Source organism: Heptranchias perlo, chromosome 6, assembly GCF_035084215.1.
Source record: "Heptranchias perlo isolate sHepPer1 chromosome 6, sHepPer1.hap1, whole genome shotgun sequence".
In the NCBI taxonomy this organism is placed as follows: Eukaryota; Metazoa; Chordata; class Chondrichthyes; order Hexanchiformes; family Hexanchidae; genus Heptranchias; species Heptranchias perlo.
This window is the reverse complement of record NC_090330.1, coordinates 59,479,169-59,495,404: the sequence shown is the minus strand read 5'-3', so window position 1 is coordinate 59,495,404 and position 16,236 is coordinate 59,479,169. Positions and strand designations below refer to the sequence as shown.

Genomic DNA, 16,236 nt, shown 5'->3' with positions numbered 1-16,236 from the left:
ATTTAAGACCCTAGTTTCGGACTTAACTACATCACTCTCAAACTCAATCATATTATGATCACTCTGCCCCAGAGGATCCTTAACTATAAGATTATTAATTAATCCTGTCTCATTATACAATACTGGATCTAAAATAACCTGTTCCCTAGTTGGTTCCTCAACATATTGTTCTAGAAAATTGTATCGAATGCATTCCATGAACTCGCCCTGCAAACTACTTTTGCCAATTTGGTTTGCCCTGTCTATATGAAGATTAAAGTCTCCCAAGGTTATTACATTACCCTTGTTACATGCTGCTTTTAATTTCCTGATTTATACTCTGTCCAACACTATAACTACTGTTATGGGGCCTATAAACTACTCCCACCAGTGTTTTCTGCTCCTTGTTATTTCTTCGCTCCACCCATACTGATTCTACATCCTGATTTTCTGAGCTAAAATACTTTCTCACTACTGCCTTTATCTCATCCTTTATTATCAGGGTAACTATTCAATATTTCTGCCATTTCGCTGTTGCCTCAGAGTTTATCTTGTGCATCCCTTTGTAGCCCTATCCCTAATTTATGTGTCTGTAGAATACTTTGCTATTTCTTTTTATATTCCTTGATAATTTAATTTCATAGTTCCTCTTTGCTTTCCTAATTTTTTTGACATCTTTCCTAACCTTTTTGCATTCCCTTTTGTTATCCTCTCCTTTACTGTCTATGTACTTACAGTTTGCCTTTTTCTTTCATTTCAATTTTACCCTTATCTCCTTATTCATCCATGGTGTTTCATTATTGGCTAGTTTTTTCTTGTTTTTTAAAGGAATATATTTCTCCTGAACTCTCTTGATCAACGTTTTAAATATTTCTCACTGCTGTTCTATCTCTTTGTCAACATTTTTTTCCAGTTTACCTTCCTTAATTCCATTCTCATCCCCTCAAAATTAGCTCTTTTTCCAATCTATTACTTTGGTCTTTGTCTGAGCTAAAATGCTTTCTCACCATGCTTTCTCATTATTTTAAACCTTACTATGTTATGATTGCTATTGCCTAGATGTTTCCCTACGCTTATCTGTCTGCTTCATTTCCCACTACTAGATCCAGCAGTGATTCCTCTTTTGTTGGTCTTCTCACATACTGGGTAAGAAAGGAGTCATGTACACACTAAAAACTCCATCCCCCTTTCCCTATCTCTTACCAGTTTATTTGGGGGTAGTTGAAATTTCCCATGATTATTATTTGATATTTTTCCTCATTTCATAGATTTCCTTACATATTTCTTCCTCCACCTCCCTTCCACTATTAGGTGGTCTGTAGAATATACCTATTAATGTGATCGATCCCTTCCTATCCTTTGTCTCAATCCATATGGATTCTGTTTCTATCTTAATGTTACTTATGCCCCTTTTTCCTATTGCCATTATGTTGTCTCTAATTAGTACAGCTACTCTACCCCCTTCTTCCTTCCCTATCCTTTCTAAATACATTATATCCTGCAATATTTAACTGCCATTCCTGTTCTTTATGTAGCCATGTTTCAGTTATCTCCACAACATCTGGTTCCTCACTACGAATTATTGTTTCCAGTTCCCCCGTTTTGTTTTGGAAACAATATATAAATGACAAAAATTATACTCTTTACTGATAAACAAATTAATGATGACGACTAGCTGGCCAAGTGGAAAATAGCGCTTTCCTTGCATCTTTCAGACTTGCTTCAAATCCAACGAATACTAATAGGATTAGGTATCCTTTGTTGACTGTAAGGGTCTTACGTGAAATGAGTTTCGGTAGTTTCAACCCAATTGCTGCTGGATGCAGTCACACTACAAAACTACCTACAATTCAGCACTAACATGGCAATTCCATTCAGACCATAAAGATGGCTGAATGGAGAAATGGAAAAATCCAGAGGTGGGGTGCTCTTCTGGATTTGGAAGTCGAGGCATGTGGAGGCCAAGTACAGTATTTTACTTGCCATGTATGACCTGGAAAGCTTAGTGATGGAACTGAAAATAATTTTACTTCAGGACTGATCCTCCTCTACCTTGATGAGCACAAGAATTCAACACACAAAAGTAACATTAATATAAGAGGAATGAGCAACTTGTGCAAAATAAGCTGAGCATTTTTAGTGCTGCTGTACTCTGCAAAAATTACACTTGGACTTTTTAGATTTAATGCCCTCCTCCCTGCTATGTTAAATAAATATCTAAACCTAGTGTTACTAATGCTTATGATCATATTTCTCTGATCTTAACTCTGAACTTTTATGCTGTTGGACCAACTTTCATATGAAGACAGTACTATGAGAAATAACTTGTTTTGTGAAGCTGCATAAGTGTTTTGATTGCAACATCTTGGGCTTTCTTGTCTCCAACAGAAAGAGTAGTCCTTGCTCGACTGATGTGCGGCAACTTGAATCAGACTCTCCAATTTAATGAATAGGATACCGTAATACTCCTTTTTCCCCCCTCTGGTGTTAATATTTGTTTGTGTTTGCCACGTAACCGTTTCCCTGTAGACCCTAACCAATTTTGTCTAATCAGTGTTATTAGCATCACAGTTGGCAATGGATTGAGAATGTTCCCATGGTACATTTCCCAGATTGTAAAACATAATTGAAGTATAAACAGACTTGTGCAACATAATTCCAGGGTTGAATGGAAAAAGCTCAGCAATATGTTGCAAGGGAAAAGACGATGGAAATGTTTGGAAAGATAAGATTTTTATTCCATTTCTATATACCCTTTTATTTTATTTTTTTTAGAAGTATATAATTTTTTATAAGAAGACAAGCAGAGCCATTAATTTTGGTAATTAAAATACTCAACCAAGCTGTCACTAATTTGTTTCCAACCCCTACACCTTCAAAATCCTGCATTCTTGACTCTTCATCTTTTCCACTGTCCTATCTAAGTCTGATCTCAACTATTGCCAGTGTTCCTGCTGTCCATCAAGGGAGAGTTGCACTAATAAGAGGTGGGGCTATTTCATGATACAACGGTAACTAGGAAGCACAGATATTCTTTTATTTGATATGCAGGGAAAACCTTTTTGGCAATAATCTGAGCAGGATCTGAGAACCTTATTGCAATTACATTAAATTATCTTTCAACCCAAGAGACTTAAGTTCACTTGTTGAAGGATAATGTAAGTTGATCATTGGTGATTTTTGTGGTGGGGGGATGGAGGGAGCTGTCACCCTGTTTCTTTTATCTTGGCTTCCTTTCCTCTATCTGCTGTCGCTGTGATTCTTTCCAGAGTCACTAGATTACTTGGGCTGCAGGTGTCACTGCTGCCACCAATTAGTGTCACTTTCTTTCCCAACAGGATGTGAAGTAAGACTGTTTTCTATTTATTTCCTGTGTCTGAGATGGAACTGCTGTTGTAGTGCTATGTCCAGAACCAGTGAAAACTGTCCAATGAAAGCTTGAGTGATAGTGGAATGATTGAAGGTTTGGTCTTCCAGCAGGAGCTATTAAGCTGCCTGTGGTCCATGAAGAGTCTTGAGAGTTAATAATGCAGGACAATAAAACATCAGAGGACAGTACAAAACCGTAGAAATTTGTAGGCAAATAGAATTTTAAACAACAGTTTGGACTTCAAGGACTGTAGGTCAAATTGTAACATTGTGTAATCCTTCACCTGAAATTCTTTTTATGTTTTTCCAGCCTTTATTTGCATATGAATACAGTGAAATATTTCCAGAGGATGGCTGGAAGGTTTATGACCCAATTACAGAGTATAAGAGAATGGTGAGTGACTTGCATTATTGAATTACTTTCTTTAATGTGTTTGTCACTTACAAGTTGTTGAAGTTTTTTTGACCTGTTAACATGTATGTGTGTCCATGTGATGTGATCTATAATTTCAAAGTTTTTTTTCTTTTTTTGATCTTCATTGTGTAACTGAGTATATTTTAGTTAATGATGTTTGAGTCCACTTTCTCTAACCTTTAGCTGCAAAGTTGGGCAAATAGCCCTACTTGAGTTTGAGTTTTGTGGCTGCTGAAAGTCCTGAAGTGTTTACATTATGGCACCAGGAAAATATTTGTGTGGTGTCCTTTTCTGTATTTTTAAAGTTATTTATGCTGATTATACCAGTAGAGCCTCAGTATTTACCAGGGAGTCTAACAAGGTGGGTATGACATTACAAGAAATTTAAAAAGATATAAAGACATTTAAGATAGAAAGGGGGGAAATAATTGATAAACTAATCAAACTTAAGGAGGATAAAACCCTGGTGCGGATGGATTGCATCCGTGCATATTAAAAGAAGTTAGGGAAGAGATAGCAGAGGCACTATTACATATATACAAAAATTCATTAGAAAAGGGAATAGTGTCGGAGAACTGGTGGACAGCTAATGTTATTCCAATTAAATATAGGAATATATAAGGGAGATAGAACAAGTCCAGGGAACTATAGACCAGTTAGCTTAATGTTGGTGGTAGGAAAGATAATGGAATCTTTTCTCAAAGATGTAATAGAAAAACATCTAGAAAATGAAAATATCATAAAGAATAGTCAGCACGGATTTCAGAAGGGAAAATCATGCTTGACCAACCTTATTAAGAAGTAACAAAGAGTAGACAAGGGTAGTGTAGTAGATGTAATATATTTGGATTTTCCAAAGGCCTTCGATAAGGTACCACATAGTAGACTCATGAATAAGGTCAGTGCATATGGAGTCAGGGGGCAGATAGCAGAGTGGATAGCAAGCTGGCTACAAAACAGAAAACAGAGAGTAGGTGTTAAGGGTAGCTACTCAGACTGGCAAAAGGTGGGAAGTGGTGTTCCACAGGGATTGGTGCTGGGACCACTGTTCACAATTTATATTAATGATTTGGACTCAGGACTCGGAAGTACAATTTTAAAATTGGTGGCCGACATCAAATTGGGAGGTGTAGTTAATACAAAGGAAGAATGCGACAAAATAGAGGAAGATGTTAATAAACTTGCAGAATGGCCATGTAAATAGCAAATTAATTTCAATATAGACAAGTGTGAGGTGGTGCATTTTGGTAGCGAGAATAAGGAGGCCACAAACTGCTTGGATAATAAGAGTCTAAATGGGGTAGAGGAGCAAACGAATCTCTGTGTACAGATACACAAATCACTAAAAGTAACGAGACAGGTTAATAAGGCCATAAAAAAAGAAAACTAAGCACTGGGGTTCATTTCTAGAGGGATAGAATTGAAAAGCAGAGAAGTAATGTTGAACTTGCATAGAATCTTGGTTAGCCCACACTCGGAGTATTGTGCACAGTTCTGGTCTCCATATTATAAAAAGGAAATAGAGGCATTGGAGAAGGTGGAAAAAAGATTCACAAGGATGATACCAGAACTAAAAGGATATATTTATCAGGAAAGGCTGAACAGGCTGAGGCTCTTCTTTTCCAGAAAAGAGAAGGCTCAGGGATGACCTGATAGAGGTCTTCAAGATAATGAAAGGGTTTGATAGGGTAGACATAGAAAAAATGTTTCCATTTGTGGGGCTGTCCAAAACTAGAGGTCATAAATATAAGATAGTCACTAATAAATCCAATAGGGAATTCAAGGGAAACTTCTTTACCCAAAAAATGGTAAGAATGTGGAACTTGCTACCACAAGGAGTAGTTGAGGCAAACAGCATAGATGCATTTCAGAGGAAGCTAGATAAGCACATGAGGGAAAAAGGAATAGAAGGATATGATAGGGTTAGATGAAGAGGGGTGGCAGGAGACTCGTATGGAGCATAAATGCCAGCACAGACAAGTTGGGCCGAATGGTCTGTTTCTGTGCTATAGACTCTATGTAACTCTATATTTACTATGTGACAAACTAATGGAAATTGTTACAAATTTGCAAATATCCCACATTTGATGAATATGGATTCAACTGAGAGTAATGGGTAGCAGGGAACTGCAATGTGCAATACACTGCAGATGATTCCAGTGACTCATTGAACTGAGAGCCCTAAGTATATTTCATATCCACTGAACTGCCACCATTATGCCTGCTATGTTGTGCTTTGTGGCCTGTCACAAAGTCTATTTTTAGAAACACAAGGTTATGGTAGATGTTTTAATTGTTTAATGTCGTCACAAGACAGAATGACCTAGAAATTGAATCGTGCCACACCCATTTTTCAGGTGAAATGGGCTCCCAAGGGTCCAAAATGAGGGGCAGCACATATGCACCTGTCCTGCGCCGGAAGTGCACTGCCTGCGATATTGGATCAGGCAGCCTGTCGGTGTCACGGGCATGTGCTGGAAGGATGCAAAAACCTAATTATAATAAAATAAGGGCCCTATGCTGGTTGTAGGACCCTTTAGTGAAATTGGTCTACACGTGCACTTGACTCACCACATGATAAACACGCCCAGCAAATCATGGCGCTAACAGTCAGCATGGACCCTGCAGGAGCACCATTAAAAGGGCTCATCCCGTTCATACAAGTTAGTTGCTGGTTTGTTCTTTTCAGTTGCTAATTGACTTCGAGGCCATTTTTGGCTATTTTCTCCATTCCAGTACTGGCTTTGAGAGATCTGGGAACAACCTTGTGCTGGTGCTGGACTGCTTGTCTGCCTTGGAAATATTTTATTTCACTCATGGGTGGTCTGGTAGGTCTACCTTTGGGGCTGGAGGAGGAGGGGAGCAGCACGAAGAGGAGGAAGAGCAGGAGCAGCATCGACCACCAGTCCCCCTAGCTGCCATAGCTCTTCGATAACAACCAATACAAGAGAGCTTCATCAGAACCATCCCTCCCACCCCAATACACCTACAGTCCCACAATCTTTATAACCACCGTCTTCACAACCACCATCTGATTGCATTCCTGCAGACCAGCCTCATGGCTCTTGCCCTCACTTGACTATAAATATTAACATCAACACCAAATCCAGAAAAAGAATCTTTACTACAACTCAATTTATATTTGAATAATTCATTTGCTGAATTGAGAATCATCCTTTTGCAAACCCTTAGTGCCAGTCCTGTGTGCTCATTTACATATCCTAGTGCTCCTAAGTGTATCCCCAGTAACTACAGCTTGAGAGGTAGAGGGCGGCTGAGCTTCCATTGAGGACAATTCAGATGGCTATGGTGGATGACCTCGAGTAATTCTGGGTCCTGAGGGCTGGGGAAGTCTGGCCCAGCTGGTGCTGTGGCACTGATGAGTGCACTGGCAGAGTGTGTGGTAGTCATGCTGTCATCCTGAAAGGTACGTCACTCACTGAGCCAATGCCACTCTCCTGGGGTTGCGCCTTCACTTTCAGAACAGAGTGCAGGAATGATGTGACGCTCTGGAAGCCCCTGTCAACTTTGGACCCGGAGCCAAAATGGCAGCAGTCTGAGTTGCCATGGAAGCTGTCAGAGCTGTCACCAAAAACTTCATGGTGGGTCCCACTGCCATGTTCATGGAGCTGACCACTTGCTCCATGATTGACAGATGGCCTTAATGCTTTGTGCGAAGCTTTGACACAAGTTGAAGCTGGACTCCTCCATGCTCTCATCCATTGTGCGTAAGCTCACTGGCAGCCTGCCCAATGCACTTAACATTTCCTGGTGTATGCCCATCAGCCTTCATCGGTAGTCTGGGCTCTTGAAGTCAGCATCTGACTCCTCTGCAGCAATTTTGCCCTCCAGCGAGCTGGCACTGTGCTATCCTATCCCCTGCCCTAAATCCTGCACACTTGTGCCCAGTGATTCATTGTGAGAAGACCCCTCCTCTAGCCTTACCCTCTAATGTACACGTGCTAGTCTCTGAGCTGGTGCTTGCTAGGGACAGATCAAGTGATGCTGTGTCTTCAGGAAGGCTGCCCTCCTCTTCCTGAATTGCCACAGAGGTCACAACATTTTCAGTACCTGAAATGAAAGAGAGGGACAAGGGTTAGCTTTTAGTGTGATGGGTAAGCAGATTGAGAGGATTGGCTGCTGAAAGCAGCTGCAGTTTGTCCTGCAGAATGTGTAGGGTAAGATAGAAGTGAGAAGGGAAAAAGAAACACAGCCATGACTCACCCCCCTGCCTGTGATGTTGAGATATTGTAAACAGTTCCCTCCTCTGGCACTCTCCGTCCCTTTTAAACTGCTACCATCTCCAACCACCCCCACACCCTGTCAAAAAAACCCAACTTTGGCACCACTGTATTTGCAATTTTCTTTTCCTCTCAAAAATCTTTGAATGTCTTATTGCCTCCCAGATCCATGCCCACCTTTCCTGAAATTTCCTGGTTGAATCTCTCCAATCGTGTTTCTGCTCTTATAGCATGAAAACGGGCCTAACCAAAGTCATGAATTACCTCCTTTATGACTATGATGTTAACAGTTGATGTCCTCCTAAACCTCTCTGCAGCCTCTGACAGTCAACCATACCATCCTCCGTTGCCTAGCTGGGTGGGACTCCTCTCGTTTGGTTCCACTCTTACCTATCTAATAGCAAGAGCATCTCTAGAAATGGTTTCTCTTCTCACCCCACACTGTCTCCATGGGTGTCCCCTATGGATTCATCCTTGACTCCCTCCATTTCCTCAGGAGATTACATGGCTGGGGGGGGAGGGGGAGGGGGAGGGGGAGGTGTTTATTCATGATGACATAGGGTACGGTAGCATAGTGGCTATGTTACTGGACTAATAATCCAGAGTCACGAGTTCAAATCCCACCACGGCAGCTGGGGAATTTAAATTCAATTAATTAAATAAAAACCTGGAATAGAAAAAATCGGCAGAACAGACCCACCAGAGGTCGTGCCAGGCAATGACCATCTCCAACAAGAGAGGGTCTAACCACCTCCCCATGACATTCAACGGCATTACCATCGCCGAATCCCCCACCATCAACATCCTGGGGGTCACCATTGACCAGAAACTTAACTGGACCAGCCACATAAATACTGTGGCTACAAGAGCAGGTCAGAGGCTGGGTATTCTGCGGCAAGTGACTCACCACCTGACTCCCCAAAGCCTTTCCACCATCTACAAGGCGCAAGTCAGGAGTGTGATGGAAAACTCTCCACTTGTCTGGATGGGTGCAGCTCCAACAACACTCAAGAAGCTCGACACCATCCAGGACAAAGCAGCCCGCTTGATTGGCACCCCATCCACCACCTGAAACATCCACTCCCTTCACCACCGGCGCACTGTGGCTGCAGTGTGTACCATCCACAGGATGCACTGCAGCAACTCGTCAAGGCTGCTTCGACAGCACTTCCCAAACCCGTGACCTCTACCACCTAGAAGGACAAGAGCGGCAGATACATGGGAACAACACCACCTGCACGTTCCCCTCCAAGTCACACACCATCCCGACTTGGAAATATATTGCCGTTCTTTCATCGTCGTTGGGTCAAAATCCTGGAACTCCCTTCCTAACAGCACTGTGGGAGAACTTTCATCACACGGACTGCAGCGGTTCAAGAAGGCGGCTCGCCACCACCTTCTCGAGGGCAATTAGGGATGGGCAATAAATGCCGGCCTCGCCAGTGACACCCACATCCCATGAACGAATAAAAAAAAATGCTCCGGCCATCAAGGCATAGGGCAGGCTTGATGAACCAGCTAGTCTTTTCCTGCCTGTCAATTTCGCATGTTCATTTACATTCTTCCATTATCATGATCCGCAGGTATGGGGTCAGCATCCACAGGTGTGCTGATGACTCCCAGCTCTACCTTTTCTGTCCTGTTAGACTGCTTGTCTGATATCCAGTCTTGAATGAACCGTGACTTCATGCAGCTAAATATTGAGACAACTAAAGTCAATATCTTTGGCCCTTGCCACAAACTCCGTCCCTCGCCACCTACTCGATCCCACTCCCCTGCAACTGTCTCAGGCTAAACCAGACGGTTTACAACCTTGACGTTATTTTCAAGCCCTGGCTGGGCTTCCAACCCCATATCGTCTCCATCAAAAAGACTGCCTATGCAGCATCGCCTGCCCCAACCATACCTCAGCTCATCTGATGAAATCCTCATTCACATTTTTGTATGCTTTAAACCCAATGACTCAAATAGTCTTCTGCCTGGGCACCATCCACCACCCTCCATAAACTTCAGTTCATCCAGGACTCTGTATCCCATTCTGCGTCGAGCCCTTCATGCGCAGCACCCATGTTATTGCTGACCTACATTAGTTTCCGGTCTCCCAACAGCTGAAATAAAAAATTCTCACCCTTGTGTTTATCCCACTCTGTGACCTTATCCCCCTCCTTTTTGGTAACCTCTTCCAGCCCTAAAACACCCTCCCCACCCCAAACTCTCCGTTCACTGACTCTGGTCTCTGATGTATCACCCCCTCCCTTTGCCCTACTATTGGCAGCTGTGCTGAGGCTCCATGCTCTGGAATTTCCTCCCTAAGTCACTCCGTCCCTACACCTCCCTTTAAAATGATTTTTAAAGTCCACCTCTTTGACTAAGCTTTTGATCATCCCTCCTGCTGCTTTGATTCGGTATTAATTTTTTTGCCATATGCTTCTGTGAAGCAACTTGGGACATTTTTCTATGTTAAAGGAATTATGTAAATGCAAGTTGTTGGGTATTACATAACCATGTAGTAATGCATTTTATTTTTTATTTTATCAAGAATGGTTATCTTTAATTTCTGTCCATTACTTCAGGGTTTACCCAATGAAAGCTGGAAACTAAGTAGGATAAATGATAATTATGAACTTTGCGATACTTACCCTGCTATACTGATGGTACCAGAGAATGTCCCAGAAGATGAATTGAAGAAAGTAGCAGCTTTCAGGTCCAGAAGCCGTATACCAGTAAGTATAAAAATTCTACTGATAAAAATGTTTGATGTTGAATAAGAATTCCCAGATTATATTTAATAATTTTGTGGAATCGCATCTTTCTAGCATCTTAGTCCTATATTTTATATAAGGAATGCAGTTTCCTTTGGTTTGCCACATCCATTTCCGCAGAGGTAAACAGTATGGGATAGAGTTTCCACTTTGGGCACAATCGGGAAATTTCACCCAAGGTGCGCTAATTAGGTAAGGCTTCAAGTCTCTGCCAAAATTCATTTACGTAATCACAAACATAAAATCTTCCATGAACCAGCGCAATCGGGCAGCGTAATAGAACATAATCGTTTCTTTTCTTTCCATTTAAAAAGCATTCCTTGATGTATTTAAGTGTGGTAACCTGGTGCAGTTTTATTAATACAGATGAAAATGGGTTTATCAGCAAAAATAAGCATTTTTAATAAGGGTGTCCAGTCCTCCACCTGTGAGCAACCTGATTTAAAATCACTGAAAATGACATTTCTAAAGAAACTATACTGAACCATTTAATAGTTTCATTGGTATACACGAGTCAGTTTCTTAGTAAATTAAATATTTTTTGATATGAAAATACTTTTAAAACATGCCTATTCGAGCCTGCGCACCTAAGATATTTAACACAATTTAAAGAGCCTTCCTGAACCAGCGCAATCGGCGGAATCTCGCAATTTCAACCTGGGGACATGGCCAGTTCTGTGGGCGGGGCCTGATTCAGGTAAAATTGAATCTTGTACCAGCAGAAAAGATTGCAGAAAACACAAGTGTAAGTGGTTTTGGGCTTAACTCATTTTTAAAATTCCCCGATCCTTTGGGCTGGATTGCTCTGTTATAGCTAGCAGAAACTCGACCCCTATGTATTTCGTAATTATGATATTGGCAGCCTGGTTGAACTGTATATTGGTGTACTACCACACTGAACCACAGAGTGCTAGGCAAACAATTCATCACCTGGTGAGTTCTAGATCAGTTAAGCCATCTGAGGTGTAGCTGAGCTGAGGCAAGAGTCTTCCTCAGAAGGAAGGAGGAAATATTGTAAGGGAAATCAACTAGTATGCTTTTTCCTACTTGCTGGTTAGGGTAGCAAAATTAGAGCAGCAAGACTACCCATTCATTTGGATAATTGATTGGTATTTGCCTCAGGAAAAGCTAAGGAGATAGAAATATTGGAATAGTGGAAGAAAGAAAACTATATGGGAGAACTCCAGATTACAATATCTTTATTAATTGAGGCTAAATACAGCTACAAATTTTCCTCTGTGGATGACAACTGATGAGATTAGATTGTTAACATTTTGATATTGAACTTGAAGCTGCCACATTTTGAGATTTAATGGTGTAATAATACTTGAATCAGATTTCCAGCATTTGTTTTCTCCTTTGACTTCTGCTTTAATCTCTGTGCTGTGGGTGGAACTTAAAGGAATCTTTGCTTCAGTATCGCCATTCTTTTACAAATAATCTCTAATCAACTGAATTTACCTTTTGTGTATTCTAATGCTTTTTCTGTCCATTCAAAAAGTTTGTTCAAATCTATGCTTGAATGGCGAGCTGAATGCTCCTTTGGCGTCTGATACAATAGCAATTTGGATTACAAGGCAAATTCCAAGGCCATGATGCATTTTCTTCAATAAAATTATAGTAATTAGACATCATGGCAAATCTCACTATGATTACATGAGTTTAACTGGGTGTATTAGCAAAATGCTATTTTTCTACTTAGATGCAGTGGGGTTAATGTATGTTATGGATACTTGTTTTTTGGGGGCTAAAAGATAGTTGTATCAATTGTTTTTGAACATATTCAAAGTGAACCCCTGCAATAAAAGTGTATCCCAAAGATGATCTGTCTATAGCGACTGGCTTCCTCCTCAGCAATAAATAAATTCAGATTTGAATCTGCAAGACACTAGGGATTATAATCACTTCATCTTCCTGACAGGTGATATCATGGATACATCCAGAGAGTCAGGCAACAATTACTCGCTGCAGTCAGCCTCTGGTTGGTATGAGTGGCAAACGCAGCAAAGATGATGAAAAATATCTCCAAGTTATAATGGATTCCAATGCACAATCTCATAAAATCTTTATCTTTGATGCTAGGCCCAGTGTTAATGCTGTGGCTAACAAGGTAATGTTTTACACTTCAATTAAATTTCTTCCAAGCTAAACATATATATTTGTATTTTTGCATTGTTTCTTTTTGTCAGAGTACTGTCTAAATTTTGGCTGAGGGTCACAGTCCAAGCAATGATTTGCTCAAAGGCCAATGGTTGTCACAAGGATATTGATAAACACATAGGGCTCAATTTTGAAATGGTGGCAGTGGGGGGGGTGAAGGTGCGTGTGGCAAACCCGAATAAACAAAACTTACCATTTCTGACACGATCGCATCGTAATTGATGGTGATTAACATGCTCTCCGGGTTTCACGCCCAGCAGCCAGACTGATTGACAGGTGTTGGAACAGATGATCAGGGGGGGAGGGGATGAGTGGAAGATTGGGGGGATGAAGAGGGGGGAGATCGGGGAGGGTGAAGAGGGGGCGATCAGGGGGGACGTCGGTGGGTGAAGAGTGGGAGATGAGAGAGGGAGACATCGGAGCAGGGTGGAAAGGTAGGTTGATTTTGTGTTTTAACTTCGTGCAATGGTTTTTTATTTAATTTATTTTGTTTCTTTTTGCCTGATCCGGCCCTTCACGCCTGGTCTTACCAGGCATGAATCAGAAGCCATGGGAAAGCCGCCCAGGTAAGTTAAAAAATCGTTCAAACTACCGAATGTGTCACAAGTAAAGTGCCTCAATTACCTCAATGAGGTACATATGGCTCTTAAACTATCATCCCGCCGGCTTTAATTGCCGGCGGGACTTCCGGATTCAGGATGCCTGCGCGCACACAGATGTGTCCATGGGGAACTCGGAAGTCGGCAGATTAGAGCTGGCTTCCAAAACCGAATGAGATTTCCCCGATTTTCGGAGCCCAACGCACCCGAAATTTCCCTGGAAAATCGAGCCCATTGTATGCAATGCACAGTGATACATCACCACCTGACATTGGGCACAAGTCTTTTTAAAACACATTTTAAATACTTTGCAGCATCTTTAAAATAGATAAAACAGTTCTCACCCTCTGGGTGAATAATCCACTCTATTGGTGCTAGATTAGTTCATTTTAGCACAATTAGATAAATATTCAATAGTTTAAAAAAAAAACAAGGAAGTCATTAAATGAATTCTAGAGGACAATAAAGTTTAAAAACACAAGTGCACGGAGGCGAAGATTTAAACTAGGAAATACAAAGAATTAAGAAGCAAGATGAAACTAAGTGGGCAAATGAACTGATGAAGAGGAAAGGAACATGAAACTTTAAACAGGAGGTTGCTTTTGAAGAAAAGTCACAAGACTAGGGAAATGGAAAACAGTAAAAAGATGAGGAAGTTTTTAAGGATAAGATGGGAAAAGTAACAAAGATTTATGCACTAAGTAAAATAGCTCATAAGAAGGAAAATACTGTTGAAGTAAAAGAATGGGGGGGGGGGGGTTGATATTAGGGGACCAAAAAAACTTCTACGGTACCTTTAATGTAGCAAAATGTCCGGCTATTTTCGGGAGGATGAAAAGACATTGAATACAGCTACGTTACAAAGTTAGGAAACCTGAGATCAAAGAAATAAAATTTTGAGGAGTCTTTGAAGGTGGGAAGAGATGGAGCACGGCAGAAGGGTCTAGGAACAGAATTCCAGAAATATGAATGCTCTATCAGTGCCAGACCATTAAGGTAAGGGAGAGTGGATGCAGAGGAGCAGAAGGTACATGCTAGGATGTAGAACTGGAGGAAGCTGCAGATGTAGTATGGGGCAAAGCCATGTAGACCAAAACAAAGATTTTGAAATCAATGCACAGGGGCAACAAGGGATCAGCACGCATAGGGCTGATAGGTGAGCAAATGTAGTACAGGATAAAATGGAAGCTGCAGAGTTTTGGATGTGTTGGATTTTGTGCAGGCTGGAACTATGCTTCACGGAGGGCATTGGAGAAGTCGAGCCTAAAGGCAATGAGGAGTTGGATAAGGGTTTTAGTGGCAGTGGGTTTGAGATAGGGATAAAGCATTTAATGGAGGTTGATGTAGGTATGATGGATAGGGTGTGGGCTTTGAAGCGCAGCTTGGGTCAACAAGACACCGAGGCTGTACACCATCAGATTCAGCTTGAGCAAGTAGCGAGGGTAGGGATAGAATTGGATTTTGGTGTGGTTTTTTTTGGCTGGAGTCAAACATAATAGCATTGGTTTTGCCGTTAAACTGGAGAACATTGGAACAGCATGGTGACAGCGAGGTTCATGACAGAGGGCTAAGTCTGCTAATCATCAGCATACATATAGCAGCTAACCCCGTGCTTAAGGATAATATTATTCAGAGAGGAAGCATTTAGCCCATATTGGAACTAATTCTGTGGATAGATACATTGTGATAAACCCAACAAACTTCTTTTAGACAACGTAAATTATTCAAAAATGTTATCTTTTTAATTCTTATTGCTTAAAGTAAAATGTTTTTGGGGTAAATAGTTTTTTCAATGGGTTGCATTCACTTTCCCTAAGGATATGGTTATATTTTATTTGCAGTATGGTGTTCATAGTATTAACCCAGTCAGCATTTACTGGAATAAAAATGCAGTCTTTAGTCTAATCATGTCGGTCCATACTATCAAATACAGTTTGGGGATTATTTTTCTGTTGTTGAGCTTCCTGGTGATCATCACCTTTTGACATTGACACAAATGGCCTCAATAGGTGATAAATGTACCTGATGTCACTGCTAAAGCTTATTGACAACGCTGCTCTCATCAGACCAGCAGCATCAGTGTGTGGAACTGGACCCCGCTGAGGACTGTAGCAATGGCTCACAAGGGCTGCAGTTGGCCTTCAAGCTGTATAATGAATACCCTTGCATTTTGGTTCTTTCATTCATGACATAGCTAAGATTAGAAGATCACACCCACATCATCAAGAGAATGGTTCTTGCCTTTGAAGCTTAAGATGTCATTGCATTCATTTTTAATTCCTGTCGTCAATTGCATCTTGGAAATACTGTAATTTACAAATATGGGACTGTTTTGCTTGAATTATATTTTGTTTTCCTCAGGCAAAGGGAGGTGGCTATGAAAGTGAAGATGCCTATCAGAATGCAGAGCTGGTCTTCCTTGATATCCATAATATCCATGTAATGAGGGAATCCTTACGGAAATTGAAGGAGATAGTTTACCCCAACATAGAAGAATCCCATTGGTTATCCAATTTAGAATCAACACACTGGTTGGAACACATAAAAGTAAGTTTGAGTACTCAAGTATAATAAAGTTGCCAGGACACCAAGGTTGCACATTGTCAGTTCAACCTGAGCTAGCAGTCAGAGCCGGAGATGCAATTGAGAGTTAAGATGCAGAGTTTCTAGCAATCTTGAGCTGGAGAAAGTTCTGGCTCATCCACTTCTGG

General features: G+C 41.1%; 1 protein-coding gene across 1 annotated transcript in view; it reads left to right on the top strand.

Annotated features, from left to right (window-relative positions):
* Positions 1 to 16,236, top strand: part of mtmr2 (myotubularin related protein 2) — an 85,783-nt gene that overhangs the window by 45,710 nt on the left and 23,837 nt on the right. Inside the window, exons 6-9 of the mRNA XM_067986377.1 lie at positions 3,659 to 3,742; positions 10,578 to 10,727; positions 12,688 to 12,876; positions 15,887 to 16,072. Of these exons, the coding sequence (XP_067842478.1) occupies positions 3,659 to 3,742; positions 10,578 to 10,727; positions 12,688 to 12,876; positions 15,887 to 16,072 (609 nt within the window). The remainder of the gene's footprint in view (positions 1 to 3,658; positions 3,743 to 10,577; positions 10,728 to 12,687; positions 12,877 to 15,886; positions 16,073 to 16,236) is intronic.